Source organism: Streptopelia decaocto, assembly GCF_964273445.1.
Source record: "Streptopelia decaocto genome assembly, chromosome: 4".
Taxonomy (NCBI): domain Eukaryota; kingdom Metazoa; phylum Chordata; class Aves; order Columbiformes; family Columbidae; genus Streptopelia; species Streptopelia decaocto.
The window spans coordinates 69,512,971-69,525,361 of NC_138658.1; the positions used below are offsets into that span (position 1 = coordinate 69,512,971).

At 36.8% G+C, this 12,391-nt stretch overlaps 1 protein-coding gene across 4 annotated transcripts in view; it reads right to left on the bottom strand.

The window, feature by feature from the left end:
* NSD2 (nuclear receptor binding SET domain protein 2) overlaps window positions 1-12,391 on the bottom strand; it is a 101,106-nt gene that overhangs the window by 24,586 nt on the left and 64,129 nt on the right. For 3 of the 4 annotated variants that reach the window (XM_082050233.1, XM_082050232.1, XM_082050235.1), the window contains exons 6-10: window positions 8,721-8,865; window positions 7,623-7,700; window positions 6,030-6,148; window positions 2,843-2,924; window positions 1,719-1,843 (exon numbers count right to left, since the gene is read on the bottom strand). In XM_082050233.1, coding sequence (XP_081906359.1) covers window positions 1,719-1,843; window positions 2,843-2,924; window positions 6,030-6,148; window positions 7,623-7,700; window positions 8,721-8,865 — 549 coding nt within the window. The remainder of the gene's footprint in view (window positions 1-1,718; window positions 1,844-2,842; window positions 2,925-6,029; window positions 6,149-7,622; window positions 7,701-8,720; window positions 8,866-12,391) is intronic. The other variant, XM_082050234.1, reaches the window with a different exon arrangement.

A 12,391-nucleotide genomic window follows, 5' to 3' on the forward strand; every position in this document is an offset into this window, starting at 1 on the left:
ACCATCTAAGGATCCAGCCCACTAATCTACTCCCCCCTGCACCCAGTCCTGCACAGGGTGGATTTTCTGTCATGTTGGTAGTGACCGTTTTGATATTTTAAAACCTTTTAAACCCTTGAAAACAATTCACTCTCTAGTTTGTGTATCGATGCTATGTGAGCAGTGCATGAGGTGAATTTTTCTCACATCTTTTGCTGTTTAGCAGTAGCTGAGTAGATTAAGAGCTAAGTTTTAAAATTTCCACCTCAGCCTATATAATCATATCCTTTTTTACATGTGAACAGTTAAGTTACAACCCAAAATCCTACAAAAGTGAACCTTTTGTCAAGAAAGATTTCTGGAAATTTCATTTTATAAACACAATATCTAGAAATAGAAGAATCTTCCTCCTGAGATTACACTATTTGGAGATGCATATCTAGAGTTAAAAAGACAGTATGTTCCTTAAACTGGTCTGGCTGAATAGATGGTCCCAAACTCAAACAGCCATTAGGCAGCAAGTCCCAACAGTAAAGCCAAACCAGCAGAAGCTGGTGAGCCAAGAGATGGGAGTCTCTCAATTGAGAGAACAAAATGAGAACAAGGATTACTGCACTTGACTGCTGACATGCTCATTATGTCCTGTGGGACCTCCTCTGCTTGTTTTATAGGGGTACAGGAAGGAGAAATTGCTGTTTTTTGTTAAAATATTTTTCCACTTTCAATAGATATACAGCCACGAACATGCAACCTTTTTTCCCCACCTGGAGGTCAAGCATTTACTCAGTGTTGTCTATATTTGAACTGCGTTAGTTATCGTGTCTAAGCACCTCATGCGTTTGTTAGGGGAGATGAAATAGTCTCTGTGAGAACTGGAAGTCCTACTCCCATGTTAGTAGGCGAGTGTTTTCTCTACAGCTTCTGTAATACAAACTGCTTGAAGTTGTTTGTCTATGGATATTTTACTAAATCCTACCAACTACATTTCTGAATCCACCTGCAAAACAGCATGCACACTTCACCCTCATGCTGCCACTCTTTGGCTGGTTGGTTCTAATCGTGTAGATGACTCGGGGAATGGTTTAATGGATTGTATTAATACATTTCTTGTACGTACATTTCATTTAATGTATGTCAATTGAGAAGAATTACAGTTCCAAATACGCAGAGCTAAGACTAAGATTAGTAAGTATCAAAAAGATACATCCTGCACTGTCTATTGAACTCTACTGGGGACAAAGCTATTTGCATCACAGAGAAATAGCACTTAAAACAGCCTGAAAACTAATTTGAGCTTCAAGGGGCTCTGCTCAGAAAACTGTCCAGTTCTAGGTCAAACAGAGAGTTAGGAAACTTGCTTTGATTTAAAAGCTATGGCAACATGACAATATTGAGTTACAGAATGTAACTAATGTAGTACACTTACATAAAGTCTGTAGAAGAAAATACAGAACACACTGGCATTTTACTTTGCCTCTAATAGAAGGTTACAATTCTAAAACTTTGTTGGTAAATACATTAAAAACCACAATATGTCAATGTCCCCAAATCAGACGTTTGTATTACAACAAATGAATTTGCAATGCACACGTTAACAGGTTTCACAGAGGCCAGAACTGTAACTTGTCTAGAGCACCAACGTTAGAGAATTCGCCTTTGATTTTTGTTTTTTAAACAAGATTCACACCTGAAAATTTCTGTAATTAAATGGCTGTGTGCAAACACCACTTTTTTTTTACCTCATTCTCAGTTAAGGAAGCTGAAGGAGATGAACTCTTGCTAAAAGCAAGAGTTGAAGATTCTGCTGCTGAAGCCCGATTTCGCTTCTTCAGAGGTTTACATGCATCAGACAGATTTTTCGTTGCTGTAAAATAATTTTGGTTTACAAAGTGAAGTTTGGAACTTTAAAACGTTATCTCCCTGACGCCATTTAAAATATTCCTTCAGATAAAGGAAGGATTGATTTAGGTAGGTCTTCTGGGCTGAGAACATGAAGTAAGTTTCTGAAACCACATCTTTTGGCTAGATATTAAAAATTGAGAGGTTTCTATTAATCAAATATGTACTACAAACGGCTAAGAAATGTTTTTTTTTTTTTTGGCTTATTTCTATTAAAATCCAAGTATCTTGTGACTTACGACCTCTTTAAAACAGAGGTAACAGTTATCTCCTCAGATAAACTTTAGAAGGCCTATGTGATCTCATGACAATCTGAGTACCACTGATGTTTTAAGAGGAAGGTCACACAGAGGAGCTGGGTACCAGACATTATCTACAGCACGTCATCACTTGGACATCACGCAGAACTTGCTGGAGCTTACTCGTCTTTGGCACATCATCATAAAACCTAAAGACATGCTTTTACACAAGTTACCTTAAACTTGAGCATCATTAACAAGTCTGACTTCCAGATTTTGGTCCAAGGTTACTTAGAATTCCCTCTCGCGCTCCACACTGTCTCCCATCAACCATCATGTAAAAGGACTAAAATCACATAGTAACTGAATACATTGATGGTCACTGCACTTCATTTTATTGGGCTAATGCACGATGACAAGTTGGAGCAGCAGGATCTGTATCGCTGCTCGCCAAGATAACAGGGCAACAAGCTTTAATTTGGTGCCATCAAATGGTGAACTTGTGAACTGCTGCTCTAAATCAGCAATACACAATTTCAGTCAAGTATAACGTTCCAAAATGGTGGGAGTGAAGGAAGAGGCCACGTTCCCCCCCAAAACTGTGGCACGCTGGCTGTAACTGGTTATTGCGTCAGCAAAATTTAGCCGGCTGCCTCAGACAACCTGTTTATTTTCAAATTATTTAATTGAAAAAGTTACATTAAAACTTATTCTGACCACATTACCTGACTGGTTCTTTTGTGAAGAGGAGGTTTCTGTGACCTTAGAAGAGTTTGTTTTTGCTGTTTTGTCATTGCTTGTCTCCCTCTGTCACAAAAAAAAATATGAAAAAATAAAAAAACTCCTAATTGATGAGTGGTTGGATAAAACTGGCAATTACTTCTGGATTTATGTTATTAAAAAGAAAGTGTCTTTACAAATATCTGAATGGTAATGTAGTTAAGCTAGCCCCATTTAAGTGACTTTTAAAACTCATTTACAGCACAGGGTACAAACCCATAAACAAAGGAGGAAAATTAAAGAACACAGTATTCCAGTATCCCACTTATCCATCCCAAACTCAGCATATCAAAAAGGGGAGCTCTAAATGAACACAAGACACGTAAATTATCCTTACTATTCTTTGTCTAAATCGGTCACATTAAAATGTTTACTTATTAAAGGTAAACTGCAGAATCACTATATCAATTTGAGAATAAACCCTGTGCAGAATTTAAAGTCTCAGTGAGGCTTGCTTTCAACTCCACAACTTATAGCAGTGCCATTTTTTAAATTACTATGGTTAAGATTGTTTCAGCATTTCCAAAAGAAAACCCCCATTTTCAAGGGAGCGCAAACAACACATACATTTGCTCCAGATTGAGAATTTATCATTAAAAGTTTAGGCCGAAAACTGGGGAAGTTTTTGTCAAAGCTTTGCCAAAATGGGACACTGTTCCTTATACATGCCACTATTTTTTTTTTCCTTTTGTATGTTACAAATTCATTCAAGTAATGACCCACTAAAACAGTAGTCAAGAATGCTTAACCCTGACAAATGCTCACTTGATCAATAAGAAGAATCCTACAGAACAGAGGTTTTGCATACTTTTTCATATTCTTCATCTGACATTTAGTTTTTTTTTACGACAGATGTGCAGGTGAACACCTCAAATAGCAAAGAACTGGTTTCCTTTGTGAAAATTAATAGGAATGGCTGCGATACTACAGATGTGCTACACTGAGCTTTTACTGACTTCGAAGCAGGCTGGGACACCTTACCACTAATGCCACCAGGTGCCCAATATCAGTTTTGTAAGACTACTGTTACACTTCTGTGCAAAAATGAAAGAAAATGTATAGTGTAATTCACTCTTAAATTTAAAGCATGCTTTACAGAGCCCCCATTTTGTTAACATGCATTTTATACACATCCATGAAAGCACAGATGAATGAATCAGTTTTTCCAACTTCTGTATAGGTACTTATGACTTAGTTACTTTGTGCAAAAAACATTTAGGTTTCGTAAAAAAAGAATTAAGGACAAAAAGGAGATGATAATGCATGGCTCTCATGCAAGAAGTAAAATGCTGTGAAAAAAAAGCTCCTCCTATCCAAAATTATTGTAACAAAAGCCTGCAGGTAAACTGGGAACAGCAGAAGGAAGGTGTATGGTTAGTTTTGGCTTTTTGAACCATTACATAGACATTTTCACTGTCATTCACTAAATGCTTTACTAAGCAGCAGCACACACAGATAGAAATAGCCTGGGCTAGTGAAGGCAGGAAAAAGACTAAGAGATCATTCATAAAAGAAACCGCAAAGCAACCATTCTACTATATCTGGCCCTTCTGTGGACAGAAGCACAAACACTGCTAAATGCATTTAGTTTTCAAATTACCTAATATTTACACATATCAGATTCCTTCTAACTAGTTCTGATAAACAGATCAGATAGAGGACAACACTTTTAAAACGAACATTACTCAGTCAACGTTATCAGTGGTATGTAGCTTATGGGAATAATTAATCTCACGTATTTGTTTATTTTCCTGTTAATATTCACATCTGCATCACAGCATCAGAGATACCAGAACCTCCTCTGCATGAACTATCCTGTGACCACCCCTCATTCTGCTTGTGATAATGGGGGCTAATTGTAGCGTACAAATGCTAGTGGGACAGTAAAGAAGTAACTTTAGGGACAGTCAAAACAAGGACTTCATAGCAAGAAATAATTACAATAAGCAAACTTAATTATTCCATGGATCTAATGTATTATAGTGAATTCAAATCAATTCAACAAGTTTAAAAAAAGTCCAAAAACTTCTCCTAGAATATAAGAAGAATATTCAATAACTAACCTGTTAGAGCAAGAAGTGCAAAAATCAGTTTTGGTGCTTCTTTCTGCAAAGGTAACAACGTTTTTCTAAGAATTACCTTTGTCCCTTGCTAATAAGCTCATTAAGCCTGGCTATCTGTAATTCTATTTATTTTTTATATTGAACTCTAAAGAAGTTGCCTGAATCGCCACAATATCAACAGAGATACTGAAATAACCAGCAACAAACCGACATCTACAAATGTGACCTGCATAATTAATTTAAAATTCATTAAAAAATAAATCCACTACCTTTTCTTATATTAGGTTGTTTCTTTTAATCATCCTGAGATGAGGTCTGCGATACTCACACTACAGTATGATATTGTAATAACATACCTGAAAACACCTGTGAGCTAAAGTTTCCACACAAGTAAAACCCATGAAGTTCACTGGTCTCCATGCATGACTAAATAAACCTACGCTTACGATTTGGGCTGTATCCATAGACGTAGTTGTAGTGACCTATGTAAGGAAAATCCTCATTTTCACAAGCAAGCTAAACTGCAAAGGAGCCTGTGATTTGTGTGAGAGATATACAGTAATATTGCCTGCAGTTTCCTAATGTAAGAAATGGGTCAGCATGCTGCTCTAAAATGTTCTGTAGGCTTCCAGTTCTTTAAAACTAATTTTCCTGTGCTTTCCTCTCCCTCCCCTTTTCTCTAAATGAAGTATTGACTGAAGATATTTTTTTCCGTTCTTGTATATATCTCTGAACTCCAATTCAGGAGGAATGAAAAAGAACTACAAAGCATGACAAGCCGAAAAGGTCATGCCTCTGCACATTCCTCTGCGAAACAGATTTTCGCAGCATACATTTTCACCACAGTTTAAGTAGCAAGTGCAACTTGTCATATCTCCATCCTCAAAACCAAAGAAAAAAAACCCCACAGTGATAAGCTCACATGTATCTCTGAATATTTGCAACAGTTTGCTTTGATATACGGACATTACTTTTTGAATCCTGAAAACGGAAATGCTGACAAACTTAACTACAGCAATGTGATTGGTGCTGCTATAAATCAACCCAAACAAACCAACGACATAATTACCTTCCGATTATTCTGTTTATCCATCCTGAGTCTTTTCCTAGGTGCTTCCTGAACTTCAAAATCTTCTGTAGGTTCCTTTGTCCTCTTTTTTTGGTTTCTTTTATTTCCATGTAAGTTACCTTGGGATGGGGGATGGGGAAACTTACATGAAAAATAATCTAAAACCCACTTTCAAATTATTTTGAACTGATCTAGTTATTTAAGTTACTTTTCTTTCAGTCATTATTTTTAAAACATGGTTAAACATTAACACAGTTTGATAATCTCTTAATGCTTAAGGCCTGGTTTCTGGTGCTGAAGACTAACTCTAGAACACACCCAAATCAACTGCTTCATACTCGAGTTATTTCAGAAAGATGAGTCTACCTGTATAAGCACTAGTTTAAGGTCTGACTATTACTGCCCAACAATAGTTTTGTATCTTCAGACTGCACATGAATGATCTAAATAGCTTTTAACTCTCCTGCTGCTTTGTAACAGTCTCTTATCACTGAGATGAAATTTTAAGTCTCCTCCTTAAGTCTCCTTTAAGTTCTCCAAATGATACAGATGGAGATACGGGTGACATCTATTAAGGGCCCTCTGGAAAACACAAGATATCACCAACAGTACAGATTAGCTCTCTCTCTGGTATGGCAGTTCCAGACTCTCTCTAACACGCTTAACTTATATTTTAGAGGAGACCATAAGATCCCTTTGTGAATCAAAATCCTAGGAAGAGAATCATGTTGGTCATTTTAAACCAACAGACTTATTAATGTATTTAGACGATCATTCACTGTAAAGTTGAAGCAGCTGGTAAATGACAAAAGGTCAGTCCCTAACCTACATTTGCACAGGTTCAGCTACTGTTTGCACTGGCTCTACCTCAAAAAGACAGATGAAGATTTAGGAACTGGTCTGTTTCCATCAGGATGAGACGACAACATTATTACACTCTCCAGCACTCTCTAGTTTATGAAGCTACAGAGTATCATTACTATGAAGATTGCGAGCTCCAGGGGCACAAATATGTTAACTGAAAATTGCCCTACAGCTACAAGCATTCTCCTCCAGTGGGAACAAATAGCTGTGATTATTAAAAATTTAGCAACTTGAAAATATGGGTAATTTTCAAATTAATGTTCTTAGCTAAACAATCTGGGACATATTCTATGATCAGACTCTGAATCCACAAAGCAGACTGAAATGGCTCCAGGAGAACCTGCTACTTACAAAAAGCCAGCAAAAGAAATCCCACGGTATTCTTCCAAGTTTAAGATAAGAGGATTTGGGTAGGGGAACGATTGAACTGACATGTTTTCATCTGTAGATAACTATAAACGTACACAATATATGTACTAGAAACACCTGGTACAGGTACAATTTCAATTACATTTCTTGCAATATGAATGACACTGAGGAAGGTGAACAAAATTCAGCACTACAGTGTTTAGATATTTAATTTGGGATCCATTAAAATTCTAACGTCAAGGAAGACAACATCTGAGATAAAATAAAGAGATTATGATACGTGGGCGATTACATAAAAAAATACACTCAATAGCTACTTATAAGGATGAACTGTTTGCACACAACACAACTTTCAATTACTTCTGGATCTTGATCTCCTTTTAGGTGAGTCTTGAAACACTTTACGTTTGGCCTCTCCAATATTCTTCAATGATGAACCTTGAGAGATACAGAATGTGGTTTTTTTTTAAACTGATATCCAAATATTTGACACTTAAAATTTAAAGTTAAAAACTTTTCAATTTTCCACAAAATGATGTTATTTCACACACACACAGATAGTTAACAAAACTGACTGCCATTTTTATACAAGTTTTTCCAAGTCTCACAAACTTTCAAACACTCCCTCTCATTCTTGTCATTGCCCAAAGCAGCACCTGTTGTCTTCTAATACTTCCATAGTAAGTCCCTCTTACAGTGCTGTAAAGCTATTTAAATTTGGAAAATGATAGCTAGTTAAATTTGATAAAGCTCATGAAAATGCCAAACTATCTTCTTCCTTCTTTCTCAAATAAGCGACTCCAAGACCCCTCAAGTATTTTGCAAAATAATTGAGACTGTTTATCAAAACCAAATGCTAGACAACAGCAACTAAAAAAAAAAAAAAAAGGAGAAAAAAGTTATTTGCACTCTGGTACAAAGCCCTAAAAACTTTGAGTAGCAAAATAAAATGCCAAACGGATGAACGTTCCAGATTAAAGTTTGGAATACTTCTTCCTGAGTTAATGATGACATGAGGTAATATACTTCAGGTATATGTGAAGAAAAGGTGTAGCACTGATTAAACTTTTAAACCGTTTCCTAACTATTCCGTAAAAAAACAGCTCAAATTTTACTAGTAGTAACACTTCATCTTCCCTTTCCAGCTTCCACTCGTAACAGGCAGTGGATGCAATGGCAGCTGCTTGTGGGCAGAAGAAGAATGAGAAATCAGCAATCGCTAAACAGTAGAAGGTTTACATATAACAACTTTTCAGAACAATGAGCAAGAAATGTAGACTTCATGGGTTGCGTTTATTGTAACCATTGGCATTCCTTTGCTATTGGCACAAACACCAAGAATTAAAACTGGAAAACAGTGAAAGCTGTTTTCCCTACAGGTCTCAAATATGTGCTTAGTTTAACACCACTATGTATATCAAATTTAGTTAGAGTACACTAGCACAGTTTTACGTTTACCAGAGTCTTCTTCAGATTTGGGAGAGGTCACTATGGCAAACTTTGTGTTATAGCGAGCTTTCTGTTTTTCACTAAGCATGTTCCACTGCGATTCGAGCAGTTCTTCAATCTCCTCACTTGAAGCATCTGGATGTTCAGCAACCACCTATACATGCAGAAATAGGGTTGTATTAACAAAAGGTGACCATTGAAAAAAATGGCGTACATCTATTGCTTTGCAAAACTGGATACAAACAAGTTATTTAACATTTCTGCTGCAGACAGAACTAGATTAAAACCTTCTGTATCCAGTTTTTCTTTGAAGAACCATTTCTCTCTCTCTGTCCCTCTAAAAAATTCTCGTAGCATATTCAGAAGTAATAAGAATCATTTTGGAAGTATTTATTTGCCTTTTAACATTAAAAAAATAGAGTAAGCTTAAGTCTTGTCTTGTGGTCATCCAAAAAATTTTGTATTATTTCTTGATGAAGTTTAAATCTATACCACAAAAGACAGACAAGCAATATTGGAACATATGCTTGCCTACAAGGACATCCACCATTTTATAGGAGAACTCATTAAACACAGAACTCATTACACCTACATCTTAGCACAGAGATTTCTACAAGCTAGCATCTGACGCAACATTTTCCTACATTAATTCATTGCTTTTTACTATGTATATGAACATTGGGAACTCAGAAAGCTGTGCATCTTTTCTTAATAATAGGAGCATGACACATAATAGTCATCCATTTAAGAGAGTTTCTAGAAGTTTATTCAACACAGACAATCTAGTATTAAAAACAAAGAAAAAAATCCTCCCAAACTCCTTCAGTATTCCCATACTCCTACTTGAGGAAAACCACATTTGATTAATTATAGAAATCAGAAATCTCTAAGACTGTATGATCTACAGAAATCAAGCAGTAGCTTTAAAAACAACCTCTCTCATCTCATTACCCAGCAGTCTCCAAAATCTCATTACTGAAGTGATGTAATCAATACCCCAAAAATCATGGAGTAAAATGAAAACTAGGCCAACAAAGCCAAGTGTTCAAATTGTAACACCACTGAACAGAAATACGAATTTTCTGTGATAAATGGAAGGGATTAAATCTGATTTCTTATAACTTAGTGTCTTAAAATTGCACTGCCTGTTGTCAAAGAAGATACAAGTGTGACTGAAGCCTCTCCAGGGATTAGATCTTGTAACCTCCTTCCATTGGGATTATTCAGTGTCTAGAAGGAAAACTGATGCTGTAATTTTTCTCCTTGTAGAGTGCTAAGAGTTCTCTTGCTTCTATCTGGCATAACCCATCTGCATAAAGCTTGGACAATATAACTACGTTTGGAGGCCTCTCCTCAAAGCTTGATTAAAATCCAACAATGTCAAAAAAGTTATTGAAAGGGGTGAATGTAGACAGACACAGAAGATACCCCTCCAATAAATCTCACTTCTTTAGGAATAGAAACTAGCATCAATTTTGACCACTGCCGCTAAAAGTGTATCATTCATTGTGCTCAACTAGGGCACAGAGTTATTTAATTCTCTAAGAAATAATTGGCTTTGCTCACAAAAATAAGACACAGTTCAATATCATCTCCAGTTCCACCAAAATATGAATAAAACCAACTCTCAACTGACTAGGAGTGCTTTGAAATGACAAGCAGAAGACACTCATGGTTCTTAATGGTTAAGGGATCCTTGCAAAGAAGCCCTCAAGGGAAAATGCCCAGCAGTCTTCTCCAAAGTCTTCATGCTGAAATACTCCATCCCAGCATACACACTGGAAATTATGTATTTGGTATCTTGGTGTATGTGAAAACCACACACTTCTCCCAGGTACTTATCTAACTATGCTACAGAACACATGGAAGATCTTTTATTTGGTTTAGGAACTAATATCACCATAGGTGTGGAAAACATGGTAATTAGACCAGGCATGACCTTGCTCACCGGAGCAAAGCGTATTACCTTGATGTTCAACAACTCCTTACACAGACAGAAATCTTCAGTTGTAAACCCAACCAACAAAATTATTTGTTAATTTACCTCCAAACCGACTCAAGGCCTAAACCAATGAATGAATATAAACAGCACAGCCTCTCACTGAACAATACCTTTATCGTGAGTTAGACACTCCCTTCTAATGACTCCTAGGGTTATATTTCACAGAGGAAGCGCATAAGAATGCCAATAGTACAAAATACAACTTTATGCCTTTGGTAACAGCACGAAATACTTAATGCGTCGCTACAACCACATAAGTGTTCCAGGCTTTGAACACCTCCCTCAGGGCAGCATCATTAAAAACATTTTCCAGCAGTTCATCCAGTCTTACAGCAGCCATCATTCATTTCTAAAAATTTCAACTATTCCTCACCCTCCTATCCCCAGAAAACATAACACAATAAGTAGTAATTAATAAAACCAAATTCATATTTGAATCCTACTACTGTACAATCTGGACTCCAAGAACACCACAGCAGAAACAGCTCTACTTTTAAGAGAGTTTGTGATTATCAGAAGCCCCAAAAGAGAAGCCTTCTATCATTCCTTTCCATTCACCTCCATCCCTTCCCCAGTCTGGGGGCCAGAGAGGGATCCATATTTTTCCTTTCTTCTAAGCTGCCACACACAAATACTAAAGTAGCCATAAGATGCCATCAATACAGGCAGCTCAGAAAGAGGTATGTTTTTTCAGCCAAGGTTATCACTCCTCCTAAAGCATCAAAACATCTACAACAGCAACAAAACAAACTATTGGATGGAAAGCAAACCATGCAAGTTGAATCAAATAACCTTAATGGAAGGGGAAACTCCAAATATGACTTTGAGTACAACCTCCACCTTCCACTGAAGGCAAAGACACTGCCGTTTTAAAAGCAACTCGACAGGTTGGAAATATAAACCAAATTTGGGTAACTTAGGTTCTGTGTGAGAAGCACGAATATCTAAAACGCTATTTCTGCACTTTGCCAGTTAACTTTGCATCAAGAGAAAGGAAAGACTCTCCTCCCCGGAGCACTCCGAGGGACTGTTACCTACAGTTCCCTGGTATATACAGTGTTCCTAACCCAGTTCCATTCTACGGAGATAAAAGCTTCTGTACCCATCAGAATGGATCACACCATCAGGTGGATTGGGGATTTCATGACTGATCTTATCAAAAGGTATTCTTGGCAGAAATGCTAGGATATCCTTTCTCTAAATATATGCAATATTTTGAAACTTACTGCCTTCTACTTATAACACTATTCACTATTAGCCACTATCATCAGTGTGATTTTCAAGCTTATGCAAGTTTTTCAGTTTCCCGAAATGACACTTGAAGACAAAGCAATTCTTCAATGTATTGTAATAGTCTTGACATTGTCTAGATGTAGGGGATGAAGCTTGATAACTGGCACAGAAAATAGAAATATAACATCAGAGACTCAGCACGTCTCTGCTGTGGTAAGATATGTTTGGCTAAGACTCCATAAAACCAGTCATAATAATCTTATTTCTTCCAGAGAAGTAATTTCATGTCTCTCAATATTGCACAAGAGTTCTTGCTACCTACCTTAAAGGCCAAGGAAATTCCCCCTTGCCATTATACAAGACATAAGGTTACTTACAGAAAAACTGAAAATAGAACACTAGTCTCTCAACCGTGAGACAGGTGATTTACCCATACAGCTTTTCA